This window comes from Pseudorasbora parva, chromosome 2 (genome assembly GCF_024679245.1).
Source record: "Pseudorasbora parva isolate DD20220531a chromosome 2, ASM2467924v1, whole genome shotgun sequence".
NCBI lineage: Eukaryota > Metazoa > Chordata > Actinopteri > Cypriniformes > Gobionidae > Pseudorasbora > Pseudorasbora parva.
The window spans coordinates 54,043,805-54,067,788 of NC_090173.1; the positions used below are offsets into that span (position 1 = coordinate 54,043,805).

General features: G+C 37.5%; 1 protein-coding gene across 2 annotated transcripts in view; it reads right to left on the reverse strand.

Annotated features, from left to right (window-relative positions):
• Positions 1-23,984, reverse strand: part of hid1a (HID1 domain containing a) — a 46,682-nt gene that overhangs the window by 21,558 nt on the left and 1,140 nt on the right. For both annotated transcript variants that reach the window (XM_067424539.1, XM_067424545.1), the window contains exons 2-4: positions 5,597-5,746; positions 3,147-3,317; positions 2,167-2,289 (exon numbers count right to left, since the gene is read on the reverse strand). In XM_067424539.1, coding sequence (XP_067280640.1) covers positions 2,167-2,289; positions 3,147-3,317; positions 5,597-5,746 — 444 coding nt within the window. The remainder of the gene's footprint in view (positions 1-2,166; positions 2,290-3,146; positions 3,318-5,596; positions 5,747-23,984) is intronic.

The following is a 23,984-nucleotide window of genomic DNA, read 5'->3' on the forward strand; positions in this document are numbered from 1 at the left end:
GTTACATCACTGACATATTGACACTGTATGATCCCATTCGAATTGAAGTAAATATGTGTAACACTGAAAAATGTATTTTTATATAAAATGATAAGACCTTACTTGACCCATTTGGTGTGATTTCTAAAGACACATAGGTCACAATAAGAGACCTCTCATCCACACACTCAACTCTGTCCCTTAAAGTCCATTTTCTTGCTGAGTTTAACTCCAACCTGGAAATGGCGAAAACTGCCAAAACATTTGCTGAGAAAATTTTAAATATTTCTCTTCCTTTTGTTTGTAGGTACCAAATTTCATAGCTCGAACGGCACTTTATTTAAATTTTGTAGGTGGCGCTATGGAGCCATTTTGCAACACCTAATTCTGAAACCCATATCAGACGTACATTATCACCACTTCTGAAGCATGTGCAAATTTTCATGAGTTTTCGAGCATGTTTAGGCCCTCAAAAATGTGATTACTTTAGGAGAAGAAGAATAATAGACTGAGCAATCCACACTATCAGTGCTCGGGCCCAAACTAAGTCCATAAAAACAGAAAATGCAAAACTGTAACCATTATGGCATAATTTTTGATATTATTATTATTATTATTATTAACTAATTGCATCTACAGTATATAACTTTATTGAAATAATCATACTTTCAAAATCAATTTAACCACATTGCTTAGAATCAGCATAAATCTCTTCATTGTAAAAACAATTACATTTATTCAGTTAAAAAGTATGAACAGTTAAACCTGGCTACAACAAGCCATATTCAGTAAGTTAAAATATAGGAGATTGAAATGCATTAAGTTTATTGATCATAAATATATGAAACACATTCAGTTTATTAGCACTATTACAGAAATCTTACCTATTTTTATGTTTATTATGTTTTTTGTTCATGTTAAAACCATGTAATCCAAATGGATGGAAATGTTATATGCAATTCAAATAATAAATGTTTTACATTTTAAATTTAGGCCTAGTTTAGGTGCTAAATAGGAAAAGGGTCGACCACCTGCAGTTGATTTAGATATTCTAGGTATTATCAACTGGCGTGAGTTTTGAGACCGCAATAGACATGACGGAGTATATTTAGTGCTTTGTAAGTAATAAGCAAGATTTTAAAATGTATGCGATGTTTAATAGGGAGCCAGTGCAATGTTGACAGAACTGGACTAATATGATCATATTTCCTGGTTCTAGTAAGAACTCGAGCTGCTGCATTTTGGACCAGCTGGAGTTTGTTTATTAAGCGAGCAGGGCAACCACCCAGTAGAGCATTACAATAATCTAGCCTTGAGCTCATGAACGCATGTACTAACTGTTCAGCATTTTGCATTGAAAGCATGTGCCGTAATTTAGATATATTTTTAAGATGGAAGAATGTGCTTTTACAGATGCTAGAAACGTGGCTTTCAAATGAAAGATTGGTATCAAAGAGCACACCCAGGTTCCTCACTGACGACGAGGGCTTGACAGAGCAGTCATCATCAAGTGTTAGACAGTATTCTCGGTTACTGCTTGTGGAGCTTTTCTGTCCAATAATTAAAAATTCAGTTTTATCTGAATTAAGTTGCAGGAAATTACTATTCATCCAATTTTTTATATCAGCTATGCATTCCGTTAATCTTGTGAATTGGTAGGTTTCGTCAGGGCGTGAGGAAATATAGAGCTGAGTATCGTCAGCATAAGAATGAAAACTAACGCCATGTTTCCTAATGATATCTCCCAGTGGTAGCATATACAGGGTGAAAAGCAACGGTCCTAACACTGAGCCTTGCGGTACCCCATACTGAACTTGTGATCGGTGTGACATCTCTTCATTTACTGCTACAAACTGATAACGGTCAGATAAGTACGATTTAAACCATGCCAAAGCAGTTCCACTAATGCCAACATAATTTTCGATTCTATTCAGAAGAATATTGTGATCGATAGTATCTAATGCAGCGCTAAGATCGAGTAACACTAATGGAGAGATAAAACCACGATCAGATGATAAGAGTAAATCATTTGTAACTCTAATTAGAGCAGTCTCAGTACTATGATACGGTCTAAATCCTGACTGGAAATCTGCACGGTCTAAAAACACTTGTACAGATGATGGGCTACAAATCAAATGTTTGATTCGGTTACTGGGCATTTTGTCAGACAGACAGTGGTGAACTCACAGGTCTTCCTTTCTTGTGGCTTTGAACGGTGAAGTCTGGACAGAAGAGCAAGTCAGCCAGAGCCAGTAAGAGCGACTCTGCCAGCGGACGGGCCCCTTCATCCTCATCCTCCATATCATCCATCTATCCAGAGAAAAAAAAACATCACTCAAAATAATACTGTACTTCAACTGGTTTACTTTACTTATTACTTATAACCAGGGCTTGACATTCACTTTTTTGCTCGCCAGCCTCTGTGGCCACTGGTTTTCCAAAGTTTCTAGCCATTCAGCATTTTCACTGGCCACACGTTTGAAATTGATACCATGGGGAAAAACTCTTATATAGATATGTTTAATATTAACTCAAAATTTGGCAGCAGGTTTATTAGGCTGCCGTCACTTTAAGACCATTGGACGCACTGATCCATTACACGGTCACACATGCGTTTTCTTTCTCAACTGTTTGCATTCACTTACAACCGAACTGACTGATGAATACTTGCAATGAATACTTTTTTATGCACTTTGGACAGACAACAGAACTGATTGTGTTAACGTGAATAGTCACCAAGACTGGCATGTTGACATTATTTTGTGTGTATTTGAGTGTTTAAGCACAATAAGCAGCAAAAATGGTCTCAAGGCAGCTTTATGTGTGCGCACTTTGTATCGAAAAATCAATTTTTTGACAACACTACATTGCACTTATTTCAGATGCCTTTTTTAATAGACTACAATTTAATAATTGTTTATAACAATTATTTGATGATAACATTTAAAATCTAATGTGTAAAATGGGTTTTTAGGAAGTTGGATTTCTCCTAGAGCAAATAACCACAACTAGGACAAAAAAGTACTCGTGTGAATGTACAGGACATTCATTTGAGAGGGTTTCATAATCCTACACTGCTATTTTCCGCAAGCACTTAAACATAGGTTTGAAGTTACATGGATGATATCAGTTTCTGTGGACTAAATGGTTATTATTTGGAGCATCACCCCCGCTCTGCCAGCGCCAGGGATGGTGGACCAGAAGAAGCCTCTCCAGTCCTGGTCCTCAAAGATGTAGGGCAGGATTCGAGTCAGCATTCGACTGCAGTTAAGCACCATCTGCTTCTCCTTCTCTGTGGGACAGCCGGACTCGGCACCCTGAACCAACTTCTCCACTGCCTGTGACCACACACACACACACACACACACTTTATATACTTTATTTGGTTCCACATTACAAATCAATTTAACATGGCAATCCATTTTTGGGGAATATTCTAACAGATTAAACTGATTATGCAGTTCTAAGGGATTATGCAGTTCTTTTCCCAACAAACATGCTTCCTATAGTAGACACACACACACACACCTCAGAATACATAGAAGCCAGTATAAACACGTTCACCCGCTACACCCACAAACATACAGAGGTGCCAAAACATGCAGCCAGACTAAAACAGTAGATGGCAATGTCACGAAACACGCATGCATATAGATTGAACACATAATATGCATGCATGATATCACCGTTTTCAAAATGTTAAATTTTTGTAGTTTTGGCGGAGACGGTAATCGCTATCGTCTTCAAAAACGTGCACTCTTGAAACCAGTCTTCAAAAGTTTGTGTTTTCAGGCACCCAAAATGCTGCTGTTGTGTAAATGAATGGCCAAAACACATACAATTGTTTTTTATTTAAAAGCGATCCCATGTAAACGGCCTTTACTGGATGGCAGTGTGTAGTTTTTATGAGGATCTACTGACAGAAATGCAATGTTTCTACGGTGGCCCTAAAGGGACAAACTTTTCTACAGAGACCTGGCTACTCTCTGCTGTCTCAGGTCACCACATCTTCGTCCTGTGTCGGCCACCGTAGCTTCTCTATGTGCAATGAAAGATAGGGGCGAGCGGTGGACAACTGCAATTCACAACCTCACCACTAGATGCCGCTCAAATTCACACACTGCACCATTAACTGTGACTAACAATCATTAACGTTTGACAAAGTTGCACATTATTTTGAACAAAACCATTAAATGGTTTGGGGTCTGCAAGATTGTTTAATTTTTTTTTAAATAACTTATGCTTATTTGATCAAAATACAGTAAAAACGGTAATATTGTAAAATGCTACTGCAATCTGAAACAGCTGTTTTTGATGTGAATATATGTTAAAATATAATTTATTCCTGTGATCAAAGCTGAATTTTACTCCATCTTCAGTGTCACACGATCCTTTAGAAATCATTCTGATATCAGGATTTGATGATCAAGAAACATTTATGATTATTATTAATCATAAATTCAGATTTCTGGGGAAACAGTGACACTTTTTTTCCCAGGAGTAATTTATGAATAAAACTGCATTTATTTGAAAAATAGATTTTTTTTGACATTACAAATGTCTTTACTGTAATTTTCTTTTATCAATTTCAAACATCCAAATGCTCAATAAAAGAATTTTATTCAGTAATCTGACCCCTAACTTTTAAACAGCAATGTATACTAAACCATTTATTAATAAAGCATCTTTTTGTGAAATGGTTTGTTCATGTGTTTGTACTATTGTACGATAAAATAAATTCCCTTTGTTATCCCTTCTTGTTATCTTCCCTTGTGTTATTCAGACACTCACACAAGTGCCACACACTTTTTTTGTATTAGTAACCCTTCTCTCTCTCGCTCGTCTGTCTGCGTGTGAGCCTGAGGACCAAGAAGACTGCTAATCATGTTTTCTTTCTGATGGGCCGCCTCAAAACGGAAGCGCAACGATTGAGACAGGAAGGGGAAAGCGCCAGCTGTTTTCCTGTCCCACCATTGGCTTCAGATTCTCACTGCCCGTTACTGATGAGGCTACAGCTTTAAAGGGTTAGTTCACCCAAAAATGACATTTCTGTCATTAATGACTCGCCCTAATGTCGTTCCACACACGTAAGACCTCTGTTCATCTTCAGACACAGTTTTCGAGAGCGTATGCAAGTGTATGCACACTATACTGTCCATGTCCAGAAAGGGAATAAAAACATAATCGCAGTAGTCCATATGGGACATCAGTGGGTTAATTAGAGTCTCTTGAAGCATCCAAAATACATTTTGGTCCAAAAATAACAAAAACTACGACTTTATTCAGCATTGTCTTCTCTTACTGGTTTGTTTTCAATCTGCGTTCGTGACTGCGCAGTGCTGACGTGTGCCTGAGGACCAAAATGTATTTTCGACGCTTCAAGAGATTCTAATTAACCCACTGATGTCCCATATGGACTACTGTGATGATGTTCTTATTCCCTTTCTGGACATGAACAGTATAGTGTGCATACACTTGCATACGCTCTCTGACTAAATATAAAATATCTTAAAGTGTGTGTGAAGATGAACAGAGGTCTTACGGGTGTGGAACGACATTAGGGGGAGTCATTCATTTTTGGGTGAACTAACCCTTTAATGTCAAGGACTGTGTTTACCTTGTAGCACAGGGTTGCCAGATTGGAGGGCGACTCCTCGCGCACAGCTCGGATCTCCGCGGCCGGCACAAGAGCAAACACATCCTGCACGCTGGTCGCCGTGTCCGCCCAAAACTGATCCCAGAAGGCGTCGTCTGTGGCCTCCACGGGCTGGAGGGGGGGCGAGGAACATACAGGTTTAATACACACACACACCAGTCTGGAGCAACAGCTGGGCTGAGCCAAACAATGAGTTCATAAACCACATCAATATTTGATTAACAGTTGAAAATAACAATGCAATCACATTAATCCAGCTGAGAACAAGAAACAGGTGATTATTTCACATTGCCAGATAAAAAAAGTAAAGTTTTGACAAGTAAAGCAGTGACATCGGCGACCCATGGAGTGATGTTCTCATTGAAAAGCTATTTTAAAGTGGGGTATAATACAGCGTTGTAGTTGTTGAGGAAAAAAGAAATATGATTTCAGTTTATATGATTAGCATTTTAAATGATGTGGATTATTTAATCATGATACAAAAAGCTGTTGTATTGAATATCAGCACAGCTGCTGCTGTGATAAAACTCAGTATAAACACACTCTTGCTCATGTGATAATACTAAAGCTGCACTATGTAACTTTTCCGTCCACTAGAGGGCGCCTATGCAAAACAAAGGCGCAGTTTGATGACACCAAGTTTGAGCGCAGCATCTTGGGACATGTGGTCTTCACCTCACAGCCGGTGGAAAATAGGCCTCTGCCAGCAATCATGTTGATGGATGCGGTTATTAACGTTACTGTAGTGTAAAGCAGAGCAGGACCGAGTGTTGTGGAGCTGAGCACGGCAGCTGGAACGATTGTTAATGAGATGAACAACACACGGCTCACGAGCAGCGGGACTTTTAATATGACGGGACACAGTCGCCGGCGCCATTTCCGCTCATAAGTATGAGGTAACGCAGCTCTGTTTATCATATTAGATGCATTTACGTGTGTTGAAAATTATGTTTTGACTAGGGCTGCATGATAAATCGCATTTTACATGAAAACATGCTTATCGCGATTTGGCTTATCGTGATTATCAAATCGCAAAGGCTGCGATTATCTTTTATGCGCAGTTTGTCAGTGTAGGACGGCTCTGTGATCAGTAGTAAATGCTGTTCCATCTGAAAGCACTGCAAGTTTGAGTTGCTTATAACATGCATTTGAAAAAGCATCTTTTCAAACATGAGAAGCATTTATTCATGTTTAATTAAAGTGTTTTAATATGTTTATTCAGCTCACCGATAGTATGATGTTCATAGCTATAGCGATTTCCACATGGATTTCCGTGAATGCTATCGTACTTCTGCGGCATTTACTTGGAGTTCCCTGCACGAGAGCGCCCTCTAGCTTGCGGAGCAGCGTTAACTACATCATCAACGACCTCAGAAGCCAAGAGTCAAACTGCCCAACTAAAGGAAACACTGATCTCCATAATGGTGATCAAACATGTCAAGAAAACAGCGCCATCTTTCCTTCAGATATTCTGCTCATTATCATCAGGTGTGGTTAATAATCAAACAATCATCCCTCAATTAATCACTTCAGTATCTTATTAACTCTAACACTGCTCCAGTGTTACTTTAACACCCTGCTGGTGGTTCCCATATGAACACCGACCCGTGTTAATTCAACACTGGGGAATGTGTGTTCTCGCCTGCTGGGTTTTCCTTAAATGCTCTACGAAGGCTCTTCATTTATGTCATTTGGATGCAGTGCTTATATATTTAAAATAGGAAACTCACTGACAGAAGGCTTTCAGTTTCAAATGCTTGCGCCGCACTTTGTGAAGAGCGCTGAACAGTTGTGAAGAGCACTTACTGAATAAGGACAGCAATAAAAAACATTTCAACAACTGTTCTCAAACTAAGCGCAAGCTCCACTCGTCACATGATGGAAAAACCTTACAAACCCAACATAACAGGCATGATAATATTACACACTAAATCTCCCACTTAACGTTAATCTTGCACTAAAAAAACTAATATAACACTTAATTTTGGTATTTACTGTCCCTTTTGAGTGTCATGGCAAAGAATTGTGGGAAATAGAAATCCTAGCCTACTTTCAGTTAAATTTAAGTTAGTCTAAATTAAAAGAAAACATTAGATTACTTAAAATGGGTGAGTTTTGAGAACTCAAGAAAAAGAAAGTTCTAAACACTCGTAAAAGTTCATTTGACTGAACTAATATGTTTAATTTGAGTTGGCTCTACTCAAACCAATTCATTATTTTGTGCGCAAGTAATTTAGCTTTATTAAGGAAAAGAACTACAATCCCATGATGCATTGCGAACAGCACAATCAAATTAAAAACGATGGAGAAATATAAAAGTACGGATTTACAAATACATTATATCTTTATCATTATATATATATATATATATATATATAAATATTTAAGTATAAAGCTTAACAAGATTACGCCATTAACAGTGCTTCATGGGAGCGGGCGGAGCTACTCTCTGATTGGTGGAATTTTCTGTACACTATCATGGGTAATTTTTTTTTTTTTTTTTGTTCAAAATGTGTCTTTGCATTATCTTTTTATAAAATAATTGATGGGCCCTATCATACACCCTGTGCAATGATTCACCAGGCACGACGCTAGCGTTTTGACTCATTTAGAAACTAGGCACAACCCTTTTAGACTATAAACCTGGAGCGACGACCGTTTTTTCCGTCGTTAAACTAGCAAAAGTGGATTCGGATGCACCCTAGTGCACCTGCACCATGAGCTTCAGGTTGTTAAAACAGGGCCCGATGTCTTTTGTTATTCAGACATTCACACAAGTGTCAAATACCCTTTAGAGCCACTGTGAAACAAAACAGAGACCATGATGTGCATACAAGCTAGCTAAATCATTTCCAAATAATGTCTCACAGTATAAGCTAATGATATCTTTTGGCACATTTGGCTTGTTTGGGCTGTCTGATTGGTTGGAGTTTTATGTACAGCATTATGGGTAATGTAGTTTTTTACCACCACTAAACAATTATTTATAACTAACGCTGGGTAACTTCAGCAGAAGCAAATGCCATCGACTAACAGCCTCGTAGCTCACAGTAGGGCTGCCTTTAAAGCTATTATTAAAAATCAATTTCTCTATGGAGAAAATGTTTTCCTCCAGAACCGACTGTTACGCGACACTACAGGCAAAAACTGTTTTCATCAGTCTATTTGGCTTAATAGTTGTTTGGCCTAATAATAATTTGGCATAATGTGGTGTTTCAGGCTAACGGAAAAACATCCAAAATACAGGGTTGTTTTTGCACTTTATCTATTTGATTTTGTAGATTTAAATCGCAGTTGGTTTTCTCAATTTGAGTCAAAAATCTCCACTTTAGCAGCTTTACATGCACCACACGTTACAGTTTTAATACTATCAATATTCAAAGGGGTTGTTCATGATTGTAAATTTTATTTATTGTAATACATGTATTTATTTATTGATTTTTCTGGCTGTTGAAAGTCATTTCTGCTTAGTTTTCAAAACTCCCTCTGTAAAAAAAATAAAAAAAAACTGTTGAGTCGTTTTATCTAACGTCTAGTTTTCTGTGCTCAAGGTATGCAAATTAGTTCATATCTAATTAGATAATGTCTCATTTGCACATTTAAGCACACGATTTCAGACAATTGCATGGGATTCTTATTGTAATCAATCAACTGTAGAAATATGGTGATGTCTAGTAGGCCTAGTTACAATTTTTATCAAATTCCCCTGGGGTATTTTACCTTAATATTATAATATCTTTTAGATGACTGACAGTAAAAAAATAAAAAATAAAAAAAATAAAAAAAAAAAAAAAAACGGAAAACCTCACGTCAGTATAGGGGCGGGGTCTAACATACATACGTCATCTTATTGCCACCTAAAAACAAAACAAAAAAACATTAAAATCGATATAAATATTAAATTGATATTTTGCTTTATTAGGTAAGGTTTATGCTTCAACTGAAAAAAAACGATAAACGGTTTATTTATATATAAAAAACAGTTTAGAGCTACGCAGATTTATCTTTTAAACAATTCAAAATTCAAGCGGTTAGACGTTTTAATAATATTACAATACAATATTACAATACAATTAAATTCTAAAATATATATTAGGAAGTTTGAATAGGCGACAGAATGCAGATACTGACATATAAACACATGACACCTGTCTTTATTATTAGGAGCAAACACAAGCACCATTATTCTGAATGAAAGCCCAGTGACCAGCGCATCCATACACACACACACACAAACACTGAAGTAAGGCTGTGTGTAAATCATAATAATAATAATAATAATAATAATTAAAGCTGCGAGCAGCATTTAACGGGGTTCAAGCCATTTAAGGTTTTTAAGCATTTGACACCTTTTGCATGAAAGGCTTTTAAGCACTGAATGAATTTGAGAGATATCAGGTGAAATGAAGTGATAAACTGACAAAATGTGATTTTAAATATTATAATAATGACTTTATAAAGTCTAAATATGAATTGATCAGGAGAGTGCAGAGAATCATACTGCTGTGGTTTGGTTCCGATCAGGCAAAAAACCTATGACTAGTTTGCAAAACGAGGTTTTTAACATAATTGTGAATATTTAAATAAAGATTTGATTGACAGTATTGGTTATAGAGGCAAAGTTGTTCAGTATGAGAAGATCTATCATAATATATGCATATTATGTGGCTGTTTTAACCCCACCTGATTACAGAGATTCACCATAGGGAATACATGGTTTTCAAAGCTTTTTAACACTTATAGCGCCCCCTATACTCCGATCTCCATAAAACTTTGCTTGTGTCTTCAACATGTTATGCCACATATACCCAACAATTTTCGTGAAGTTTTGAGTTTCCCCTTAGGATTTATAGGCTTTTGAGTGTATTTTGCCACGCCTCTTTTCTAAATGGCCCTGTTATAGCCATCCAAATGCAAAAAATCAACTTTTTTTTGATAATTATTGATCTAGAGAGTCCAGAGAATTGTCCTAGACTGGTTTGGTTCTGATTGGGCAAAAAACCAGGGACTAGTTCGCAAAAGTAGGTTTTTAACATAATTGCAAATATTTATTTAACGATTTGATTGACAGCAATGGTTCTAGAGGCAAAGTTGTTCAACATGAGGAGATCTATCAGATGATATGCATATTTTGCCGATGTGTGCAACGCCACGTTATTGCAGAGCCATAAAACTCGTTAGCGCCAACTAGTGGCCGATTTCTTTCAAAATTCTTACAGACCTCTAGGACCATGAGTTAAACATGCCCACTGAGTTTCGTTCCGATCGACTTCCGTTAACCCTGTCTAATAGGTGCTCAAATTTCATTGGCCGATGGCGGCCATGTTTTTTGAGATACGCCAATGTTCTCATAGACAGACATGGTACCTTGGGCCAAGACATTGCATACCAATTTTCCAGTCAATCGGACTAGCGGTCGCGTGGTTATAGCCCTTTTTGTGTTTTTTCCATGTTATAGCGCCACCAAGTGGCCAATCGTCGCGATTTTTTTATCGTGACCAAAGACTGAGCCCATAAACATGTGTACCAAGTTTGGTGAAGATATCTCATTTCTTGCTGGAGTTATAGCCTCTTTAGTAAAATAGGCTCCGCCTTAAATGTACATTTCCACGCCCCTTTTCGTTCCTGAGTCAAAATTTCAACTTTTTTTTGATAATTATTGATATTCAGATTAGAGAGAACATTTTGGCACTGGTTTGGTTCTGATATGTCAAAAAACCAGGGACTAGTTCGCAAAAGTAGGTTTTTGACAAAATTCAAAATGGCGGAAAAATTTGCATACCGGAAATGAAATCGGAGATATACGTTTTGTTCGTCATGGTCTCAGCTTTCCAATGATATAAGACACTTGACCCTTAGGACAAACGGTTTAGGAGTTATGAGCCATTTCGCGTTTTTGGTTGCTGTAGCGCCACCTATTGGCCAATCTGGCTCATAATTTGATAACCTCTCCTCGATTTTTGGACTACCTATTGACAAAGTTTGAAGTCTCTAGCATTTACGGTTTGGTCTGCACGATGAGTTTTACGGCAGAATAATAATAATAATAATAATTAAAGCTGCGAGCAGCATTTAGCGGGGTTCAAGCCATTTAAGGTTTTTAAGCATTTGACACCTTTTGCATGAAAGGCTTTTAAGCACTGAATGAATTTGAGAGATATCAGGTGAAATGAAGTGATAAACTGACAAAATGTGATTTTAAATATTATAATAATGACTTTATAAAGTCTAAATATGAATTGATCAGGAGAGTGCAGAGAATCATACTGCTGTGGTTTGGTTCCGATCAGGCAAAAAACCTAGGACTAGTTTGCAAAATGAGGTTTTTAACATAATTGTGAATATTTAAATAAAGATTTGATTGACAGTATTGGTTATAGAGGCAAAGTTGTTCAGTATGAGAAGATCTATCATAGTATATGCATATTATGTGGCTGTTTTAATGCCACCTGATTAACAAGATGGAAAACCATTTACAGCCAATACAGGCAATTCACCATAGGGAATACATGGTTTCCCAAGCTTTTTAACACTTATAGCGCCCCCTATACTCCGATCTCCATAAAACTTTGCATGTGTCTTCAACATGTTATGCCACATATACCCAATAATTTTCGTGAAGTTTTGAGTTTCCCCTTAGGATTTATAGGCTTTTGAGTGTATTTTGCCACGCCTCTTTTCTAAATGGCCCGGTTATAGCCACCTGAATGCAAAAGTTCAACTTTTTTTCAATAATTATTGACCTAGAGAGTCTATAGAATTGTCCTAGACTGGTTTGGTTCCAATTGGGTAAAAAACCAGGGACTAGTTCGCAAAAGTAGGTTTTTAACATAATTACGAAAATTTAATTAATGATTTGATTGACAGCAATGGTTCCAGAGGCAAAGTTGTTCATCATGAGGAGATCTATCATATGATATGCATATTTCATGGATATGTGCAACACCACGTGATTTCAGAGCCATAAAACTTGTTAGCGCCAACTAGTGGCCGATTTCTTTCAAAATTCTTACAGACCTCTAGGACCATGAGTCAAACATGCCTACTGAGTTTCGTTCCGGTCGACCTCCGTTAACCCTGTCTAATAGGTGCTCAAATTTCATTGGCCCATGGCGGCCATGTTTTTTGAGATATGCCAATGTTCTCATAGACAGACATGGTACCTTGGGCCAAGACACTGCTTACCAATTTTCAAGTCAATCGGACTAGCGGTCGCGTGGTTATAGCCCTTTTTGTGTTTTTTCCATGTTATAGCGCCACCAAGTGGCCAATCGTCGCGATTTTTTTATCGTGACCAAAAACTGAGCCCATAAACATGTGTACCAAGTTTGGTGACGATATCTCATTTCTTGCTGGAGTTATAGCCTTTTTAGTAAAATAGGCTCCGCCTTGAATGTTCATTTCCACGCCCCTTTTCGTTCATGAGTCAAAATTTCAACTTTTTTTGATAATTATTGATACTCAGTCTAGAGAGAACATTTTGGCACTGGTTTGGTTCTGATATGTCAAAAAACCAGGGACTAGTTCGCAAAAGTAGGTTTTTGACAAAATTCAAAATGGCGGAAAAATTTGCATACCGGAAATGAAATCGGAGATATACGTTTTGTTCGCCAAGGTCTCAGCTTTCCAATGATATAAGACACTTGACCCTTAGGATGAACGGTTTAGGAGTTATGAGCCATTTCGCGTTTTTGGTTGCTGTAGCGCCACCTATTGGCCAATCTGGCTCATAATTTGATAACCTCTCCTCGATTTTTGGACTACCTGTTGACAAAGTTTGAAGTCTCTAGCATTTACGGTTTGGTCTGCACGATGAGTTTTACGGCAGAATAATAATAATAATTAAAGCTGCGAGCAGCATTTAACGGGGTTCAAGCCATTTAAGGTCTTTAAGCATTTGACACCTTTTGCATGAAAGGCTTTTAAGCACTGAATGAATTTGAGAGATATCAGGTGAAATGAAGTGATAAACTGACAAAATGTGATTTTAAATATTATAATAGTGACTTTATAAAGTCTAAATATGAATTGATCAGGAGAGTCCAGAGAATCATACTGCTGCGGTTTGGTTCCGATCAGGCAAAAAACCTAGGACTAGTTTGCAAAACGAGGTTTTTAACATAATTGTGAATATTTAAATAAAGATTTGATTGACAGTATTGGTTATAGAGGCAAAGTTGTTCAGTATGAGAAGATCTATCATAATATATGCATATTATGTGGCTGTTTTAACCCCACATGATTACAGAGATGGAAAATACAATTTACAGGCAATTCACCATAGGGAATACATGGTTTTCATAGCTTTTTAACATTTATAGCGCCCCCTATACTCCGATCTCCATAAAACTTTGCATGTGTCTTCAACATGTTATGCCACATATACCCAACAATTTTCGTGAAGTTTTGAGTTTTCCCTTAGGATTTATAGGCTTTTGAGTGTATTTTGCCACGCCTCTTTTCTAAATGGCTCTGTTATAGCCATCCAAATGCAAGAAATCAACTTTTTTTTGATAATTATTGATCTAGAGAGTCCAGAGAATTGTCCTAGACTGGTTTGGTTCTGATTGGGTAAAAAACCAGGGACTAGTTCGCAAAAGTAGGTTTTTAACGTAATTTTAAATATTTATTTAACGATTTGATTGACAGAAATGGTTCTAGAGGCAAAGTTGTTCAACATGAGGAGATCTATCATATGATATGCATATTTTGCCGATGTGTGCAACACCACGTGATTGCAGAGCCATAAAACTCGTTAGCGCCAACTAGTGGCCGATTTCTTTCAAAATTCTTACAGACCTCTAGGACCATGAGTCAAACATGCCTACTGAGTTTCGTTCTGGTCGACCTCCGTTAACCCTGTCTAATAGGTGCTCAAATTTCATTGGCCGATGGCGGCCATGTTTTTTTAGATACGCCAATGTTCTCATAGACAGACATGGTACCTTGGGCCAAGACACTGCTTACCAATTTTCAAGTCAATCAGACTAGCGGTCGCGTGGTTATAGCCCTTTTTGTGTTTTTTCCATGTTATAGCGCCACCAAGTGGCCAATCGACGCGATTTTTTTTATCGTGACCAAAAACTGAGCCCATAAACATGTGTACCAAGTTTGGTGAAGATATCTCATTTCTTGCTGGAGTTATAGCCTCTTTAGTAAAATAGGCTCCGCCTTAAATGTACATTTCCACACCCCTTTTCGTTCATGAGTCAAAATTTCATTTTTTTTTTGATAATTATTGATACTCAGTCTAGAGAGAACATTTTGGCACTGGTTTGGTTCTGATATGTCAAAAAACCAGGGACTAGTTCGCAAAAGTAGGTTTTTGACAAAATTCAAAATGGCGGAAAAATTTGCATACCGGAAATGAAATCGGAGATATACGTTTTGTTCGCCAAGATCTCAGCTTTCCAATGATATAAGACACTTGACCCTTAGGATGAACGGTTTAGGAGTTATGAGCCATTTCGCGTTTTTGGTTGCTGTAGCGCCACCTATTGGCCAATCTGGCTCATAATTTGATAACCTCTCCTCGATTTTTGGACTACCTATTGACAAAGTTTGAAGTCTCTAGCATTTACGGTTTGGTCTGCACGATGAGTTTTACGGCAGAATAATAATAATAATAATTAAAGCTGCGAGCAGCATTTAGCGGGGTTCAAGCCATTTAAGGTCTTTAAGCATTTGACGCCTTTTGCATGGAAGGTTTTTAAGCACTGAATGAATTTGAGAGATATCAGTTGAAATGAAATGATTAACTGACAAAATATGATTATAAATATTATAGTAGTGACTTTATAAAGTCTAAATATGAATTATAGAACAATATTAATCAATTGTATGACAAAATTACTATTTTACTTTGCTAACATGATAAACATGTTGCTAGGTGGTTGCTAGGTTGTTCTTGATGGTTGTTATGGTGTTGCTAGGCAGTTGTTAGCTGTCACAGATGGTCACTATAATGTTTATAGAGTTCTTACTATGTTCTTTGCCTGATTTAACACTTAGCTAATCACTGCTAGCATGTGTAGCATGTTGGAAGTGCTGTTTGCTCGAATGACAAACAGACAGACACACACACACACACACACACACACACACACACACACACACACACACACACACACACACACCACCTATTTTTGTGAAGTTTTGAGTTTTCGTTCAGGATTAATAGGCTTTTGAGCATGTTTTACCACACCTATTCTCTAAATGATCCTGTTATAGCTACCCAAAGTGTAAAGGTCAACATGTTTTTGATAACTATTGATCAGGAGAGTCCAGAGAATCATACTGCTGTGGTTTGGTTCCGATCAGGCAAGAAAAAACAAGGACTAGTTTGCAAAACGAGGTTTTTAACATAATTGTGAATATTTAAATAAAGATTTGATTGACAGTATTGGTTATAGAGGCAAAGTTGTTCAGTATGAGAAGATCTATCATAATATATGCATATTATGTGGCTGTTTTAACCCAACCTGATTAACGAGATGGAAAATACCATTTACAGCCAATACAGGCAATTCACCATAGGAATACATGGTTTTCAAAGCTTTTTAACACTTATAGCGCCACCTATACTCCGATCTCCATAAAACTTTGCATGTGTCTTCAACATGTTATGCCACATATACCCAATAATTTCCGTGAAGTTTTGAGTTTTCCCTTAGGATTTATAGGCTTTTGAGTGTATTTTGCCACGCCTCTTTTCTAAATGGCCCTGTTATAGCCATCCAAATGCAAAAGTTCAACTTTTTTTCAATAATTATTGACCTGGAGTGTCTATAGAATTGTCCTAGACTGGTTTGGTTCCAATTGGGTAAAAAACCAGGGACTAGTTCGCAAAAGTAGGTTTTTAACATAATTACGAAAATTTAATTAATGATTTTATTGACAGCAATGGTTCTAGAGGCAAAGTTGTTCATCATGAGGAGATCTATCATATGATATGCATATTTCATGGATATGTGCAACACCACGTGATTTCAGAGCCATAAAACTCGTTAGCGCCAACTAGTGGCCGATTTCTTTCAAAATTCTTACAAACCTCTAGGACCATGAGTCAAACATGCCAACTGAGTTTCGTTCTGATCAACCTCCATTAACCTTGTCTAATAGGTGCTCAAAATTCATTGGTCTATGACAGCCATGTTTTTTGAGATACACCAATGTCCTCATACACATACATGGCAGCTTGGGCCAAGACACGGCATACCAATTTTCAGGTCAATCGGACTAGCGGTCGCGTGGTTATAGCTATTATCATGTTTTTTCCACATTATAGCGCCACCAAGTGGTCAATCTTCACGTTTTTTTTATCCTGACCTCAGAATGAGTCCATACACATGTGTACCAAGTTTGGTGAAGATATCTCATTTCCTTCTTGAGTTATAGCCTCTTTAGTAAAATAGGCTCCGCCTTAAATGTACATTTCCACGCCCCTTTTTGTTCATGAGTCAAAATTTCAACATATTTTTGATAATTATTGATATTCAGACCAGACAGAACATTTTGGCACTGGTTTGGTTCTGATATGTCAAAAAACCAGGGACTAGTTCGCAAAAGTAGGTTTTTGACAAAATTCAAAATGGCGGAAAAATTTGCATACCGGAAATAAAATACCTCCTATGTTTTTTGTTCGGCTTGAGCCAATAATTCCAATGATGTAAGACACTTGATTGTGCGACAATGGGTTTTTGAGATATAAGCAAAATAGTGACTTTTTTTTGTTTTTTGCGCTATAGCGCCACCTATTGGCCAATCTGGCTCATAATTTGAGAACCTCTCCTCGATTTTTGGACTACCTATTGACAAAGTTTCAAGTCTCTAGGCCTTACGGTTTGGTCTGCACGATGAGTTTTACGGCAGAATAATAATAATAATAATAAAAATCGGTACAATTACAATAGGGTTTCAGCATTTCATGCTTGAACCCCTAATAATAACAAGCAGCATTTAACGGGGTTCAAGCCTTTAAGGCCTTTTAAGCACATAGGCATTAAAGACATTAAGTTTTATTTAGCAAGATTTTAAACACTGAAATAATAGATGGAAAAGTCCATTTACAGCCAATATAGGCAATTTACCATAGGAAATGCATGGTTTTTAAAGCTTTTTAACAGTTATAGCGCCACCTCTACTCCGATCTCTTTAAAACATTACATGCTTCATCAGCATGGTATGCCACATATACCCAACAATTTTCGTGAAGTTTTGAGTTTTACCTTAGGATTTATAGGCTTTTGAGTGTATTTTGCCACGCCTCTTTTTAAAATGGCCCTGGTATAGCCATCCAAATGTAAAAGTTCAACTTTTTTTCAAAGATTATTGATCTAGAGAGTCCAGAGAATTATCCTAGACTGGTTTGGTTCCGATCGGGCAAAAAACCAGGGACTAGTTCGCAAAAGTAGGTTTTCAACATAATTACGGAAATTGAATTAATGATTTGATTGACAGCAATGGTTCTAGAGGCAAAGTTGTTCATCATGAGGAGACCTATCATATGATATGCATATTTTGTGGATGTGTGCAACACCACGCGATTACAGAGCCATAAAACTTGTTAGCGCCAACTAGTGGCCGATTTCTTTCAAAATTCTTACAGACCTCTAGGACCATGAGTCAAACATGCCCACTGAGTTTCGTTCCGATCGGCCTCCGATAACCTTGTCTAATAGATGCTCAAATTCATTGGCCGATGGCGGCCATGTTTTTTGAGATACGCCAATGTTCTCATAGACATACATGGGGCCTTGGGCCAAGACACTGCATACCAATTTTCAGGTCAATCGGACTAGCAATCGCGTGGTTATTGCCATTTTCATGATTTTTTCACATTATAGCGCCACCAAGTGGCCAATCGTCGCGATTTTTTTATCGTGACCTCAAATTGAGCCCATACACATGTGTACCAAGTTTGGTGAAGATATCTAATTTCTTGCTGGAGTTATAGCCTCTTTAGTAAAATAGGCTCCGCCCTGAGCGTCCATTTTGATCCCCTTATCTTCCGTGAATCGAAATTTCAACTTTTTTTCAAAGATTATTGATATTCAGACTACAGACAACATTTTGGCACTGGTTTGGTTCCGATCGGTCAAAAACTCAGGGACTAGTTCGCAAAAGTAGGTTTTCGACAAAATTCAAAATGGCGGAAAAATTTTCATGACGGAAATGAAATCGGAGATATACGTTTTGTTCGCCAAGGACTCAGCTTTCCAATGATATAAGACACTTGAGTGTGGACCAAACGGTTTAGGAGTTATGAGCCCATTCTCGCAATTGATTGCTATAGCGCCACCTATGGGCCAATCGGGCTCATAATTTGATAACCTTTCCTCGATTTTTGTACTACCTATTGGCCAAGTTTCAAGTCTCTAGCCCTTACAGTTTGGTCTGCACGATGCGTTTTTCGGCTGAATAATAATAATAATAATAATAATAATAACGAGCAGCATTTAGCGGGGTTCAAGCCATTTAAGGTCTTTAAGCATTTGACGCCTTTTGCATGGAAGGTTTTTAAGCACTGAATGAATTTGAGAGATATCAGGTGAAATGAAATGATTAACTGACAAAATATGATTATAAATATTATAGTAGTGACTTTATAAAGTCTAAATATGAATTATAGAACAATATTAATCAATTGTATGACAAAATTACTATTTTACTTTGCTAACATGATAAACATGTTGCTAGGTGGTTGCTAGGTTGTTCTTGATGGTTGTTATGGTGTTGCTAGGCAGTTGTTAACTGTCACAGATGGTTACTATAATGTTTATAGAGTTCTTACTATGTTCTTTGCCTGATTTAACACTTAGCTAATCACTGCTAGCATGTGTAGCATGTTGGAAGTGCTGTTTGCTAGCATGACAAACAGACAGACAGAGACACACACACACACACACACACACACACACCACCTATTTTTGTGAAGTTTTGAGTTTTCGTTCAGGATTAATAGGCTTTTTAGCATGTTTTACCACAGCTATTCTCTAAATGATCCTTTTATAGCTACCCAAAGTGTAAAGGTCAACATGTTTTTGATAACTATTGATCAGGAGAGTCCAGAGAATCATACTGCTGTGGTTTGGTTCCGATCAGGCAAGAAAAACCAAGGACTAGTTTGCAAAACGAGGTTTTTAACATAATTGTGAATATTTAAATAAAGATTTGATTGACAGTATTGGTTATAGAGGCAAAGTTGTTCAGTATGAGAAGATCTATCATAATATATGCATATTATGTGGCTGTTTTAACCCCACCTGATTAACAAGATGGAAAATACCATTTACAGCCAATACAGGCAATTCACCATAGGGAATACATGGTTTTCAAAGCTTTTTAACACTTATAGCGTACCCTATACTCCGATCTGCATAAAACTTTGCATGTGTCTTCAACATGTTATGCCACATATAACCAATAATTTCCGTGAAGTTTTGAGTTTCCCCTTAGGATTTATAGGCTTTTGAGTGTATTTTGCCACACCTCTTTTCTAAATGGCCCTGTTATAGCCATCCAAATGCAAGAAATCAACTTTTTTTGATAATTATTGATCTAGAGAGTCCAGAGAATTGTCCTAGACTGGTTTGGTTCTGATTGGGCAAAAAACCAGGGACTAGTTCGCAAAAGTAGGTTTTTAACATTATTGCAAATATTTATTTAACAATTTGATTGACAGCAATGGTTCTAGAGGCAAAGTTGTTCAACATGAGGAGATCTATCATATGATATGCATATTTTGCCGATGTGTGCAACACCACGTGATTGCAGAGCCATAAAACTCGTTAGCGCCAACTAGTGGCCGATTTCTTTCAAAATTCTTACAGACCTCTAGGACCATGAGTCAAACATGCCTACTGAGTTTCGTTCTGATCGACCTCCGTTAACCCTGTCTAATAGGTGCTCAAATTTCACTGGCCCATGGCGGCCATGTTTTTTGAGATATGCCAATGTTCTCATAGACAGACATGGTACCTTGGGCCAAGACACTGCATACCAATTTTCAGGTCAATCGGACTAGCGGTCGCGTGGTTATAGCCCTTTTTGTGTTTTTTCCACATTATAGCGCCACCAAGTGGTCAATCTTCACATTTTTTTTATCCTGACCTCAAAATAAGCCCATACACATGGGTACCAAGTTTGGTGAAGATATCTCATTTCCTTCTTGAGTTATAGCCTCTTTAGTAAAAAAGGCTCCGCCTTAAATGTACATTTCCACGCCCCTTTTCGTTCATGAGTCAAAATTTCAACTTTTTTTTGATAATTATTGATAGTCAGACTAGAGAGAACATTTTGGCACTGGTTTGGTTCCGATATGTCAAAAAACCAGGGACTAGTTCGCAAAAGTAGGTTTTTGACAAATTTCAAAATGGCGGAAAAATTTGCATACCGGAAATGAAATTGGAGATATACGTTTTGTTCGCCAATGTCTCAGCTTTCCAATGATATAAGACACTTGACCCTTAGGACGAACGGTTTAGGAGTTATGAGCCATTTCGCGTTTTTGGTTGCTGTAGCGCCACCTATTGGCCAATCTGGCTCATAATTTGATAACCTCTCCTCGATTTTTGGACTACCTATTGACAAAGTTTGAAGTCTCTAGCATTTATGGTTTGGTCTGCACGATGAGTTTTACGGCAGAATAATAATAATAATAATAATAATTAAAGCTGCGAGCAGCATTTAGCGGGGTTCAAGCCATTTAAGGTTTTTAAGCATTTGACACCTTTTGCATGAAAGGCTTTTAAGCACTGAATGAATTTGAGAGATATCAGGTGAAATGAAGTGATAAACTGACAAAATGTGATTTTAAATATTATAATAATGACTTTATAAAGTCTAAATATGAATTGATCAGGAGAGTGCAGAGAATCATACTGCTGTGGTTTGGTTCCGATCAGGCAAAAAACCTAGGACTAGTTTGCAAAACGAGGTTTTTAACATAATTGTGAATATTTAAATAAAGATTTGATTGACAGTATTGGTTATAGAGGCAAAGTTGTTCAGTATGAGAAGATCTATCATAATATATGCATATTATGTGGCTGTTTTAACCCCACCTGATTACAGAGATTCACCATAGGGAATACATGGTTTTCAAAGCTTTTTAACACTTATAGCGCTCCCTATACTCCGATCTCCATAAAACTTTGCATGTGTCTTCAACATGTTATGCCACATATACCCAACAATTTCCGTGAAGTTTTGAGTTTTCCCTTAGGATTTATAGGCTTTTGAGTGTATTTTGCCACACCTCTTTTCTAAATGGCCCTGTTATAGCCATCCAAATGCAAGAAATCAACTTTTTTTTTGATAATTATTGATCTAGAGAGTCCAGAGAATTGTCCTAGACTGGTTTGGTTCTGATTGGGCAAAAAACCAGGGACTAGTTTGCAAAAGTAGGTTTTTAACATTATTGCAAATATTTTTTTAACGATTTGATTGACAGAAATAGTTCTAGAGGCAAAGTTGTTCAACATGAGGAGATCTATCATATGATATGCATATTTTGCCGATGTGTGCAACACCACGTGATTGCAGAGCCATAAAACTCGTTAGCGCCAACTAGTGGCCGATTTCTTTCAAAATTCTTACAGACCTCTAGGACCATGAGTCAAACATGCCTACTGAGTTTCGTTCCGATCGACCTCCGTTAACCCTGTCTAATAGGTGCTCAAATTTCATTGGCCGATGGCGGCCATGTTTTTTGAGATACGCCAATGTTCTCATAGACAGACATGGTACCTTGGGCCAAGACACTGCATACCAATTTTCAAGTCAATCGGACTAGCGGTCGCGTGGTTATAGCCCATTTTGTGTTTTTTCCATGTTATAGCGCCACCAAGTGGCCAATCGTCGCGATTTTTTTATCGTGACCAAAGACTGAGCCCATACACATGTGTACCAAGTTTGGTGAAGATATCTCATTTCTTGCTGGAGTTATAGCCTCTTTAGTAAAATAGGCTCCGCCTTAAATGTACATTTCCACGCCCCTTTTCGTTCATGAGTCAAAATTTCAACTTTTTTTTGATAATTATTGATATTCAGACTAGAGAGAACATTTTGGCACTGGTTTGGTTCTGATATGTCAAAAAACCAGGGACTAGTTCGCAAAAGTAGGTTTTTGACAAAATTCAAAATGGCGGGAAAATTTGCATACCGGAAATGAAATCGGAGATATACGTTTTGTTCGACAAGGTCTCAGCTTTCCAATGATATAGGACACTTGACCCTTAGGAGCAACGGTTTAGGAGTTATGAGCCATTTCGCGTTTTTGGTTGCTGTAGCGCCACCTATTGGCCAATCTGGCTCATAATTTGATAACCTCTCCTCGATTTTTGGACTACCTGTTGACAAAGTTTGAAGTCTCTAGCATTTACGGTTTGGTCTGCACGATGAGTTTTACGGCAGAATAATAATAATAATAATAATAATAAAAATCAGTACAATTACAATAGGGTTTCAGCACTTCGTGCTTGAACCCCTAATAATAAAAATCAGCACAAATACAATAGGTGTTCAGCACTTCGTGCTTGAACCCCTAATAATAATAAAAATCAGTACAAATACAATAGGTGTTCAGCACTTCGTGCTTGAACCCCTAATTAAAGCTGCAAGCAGCATTTAGCGGGGTTCAAGCCTTTAAGGCCTTTTAAGCACATAGGCATTAAAGACATTAAGTTTTATTTAGCAAGATTTTAAACACTAAAATAATAGATGGAAAAGTCCATTTACAGCCAATATGGGCAATTTACCATAGGAAATGCATGGTTTTTAAAGCTTTTTAACAGTTATAGCGCCACCTATACTCCGATCTTTGTAAAACGTTGCATGCTTCATCAGCATGGTATGCCACATATACCCAACAATTTTCGTGAAGTTTTGAGTTTTCCCTTAGGATTTATAGGCTTTTGAGTATATTTTGCCACGCTTCTTTTCTAATTGGCCCTGATATAGCCATCCAAATGCAAAAGTTCAACTTTTTTTCAATGAATATTTATCTAGAGAGTGTATAGAATTGTCCTAGACTGGTTTTGTTCCGGTCGGGCAAAAAACCAGGGACTAGTTCGCAAAAGTAGGTTTTTAACATAATTGCAAATATTTAATTAACGATTTGATTGACAGCAATGGTTCTAGAGGCAAAGTTGTTCAGCATGAGGAGATCTATCAAATGATATGCATATTTTGCCGATGTATGCTACACCACGTGATTACAGAGCCATAAAACTCGTTAGCGCCAACTAGTGGCTGATTTCTTTCAAAATTCTTACAGACCTCTAGGACCATGAGTCAAACATGCCCACTGAGTTTCGTTCCGATCCGCCTCCGATAACCTTGTCTAATA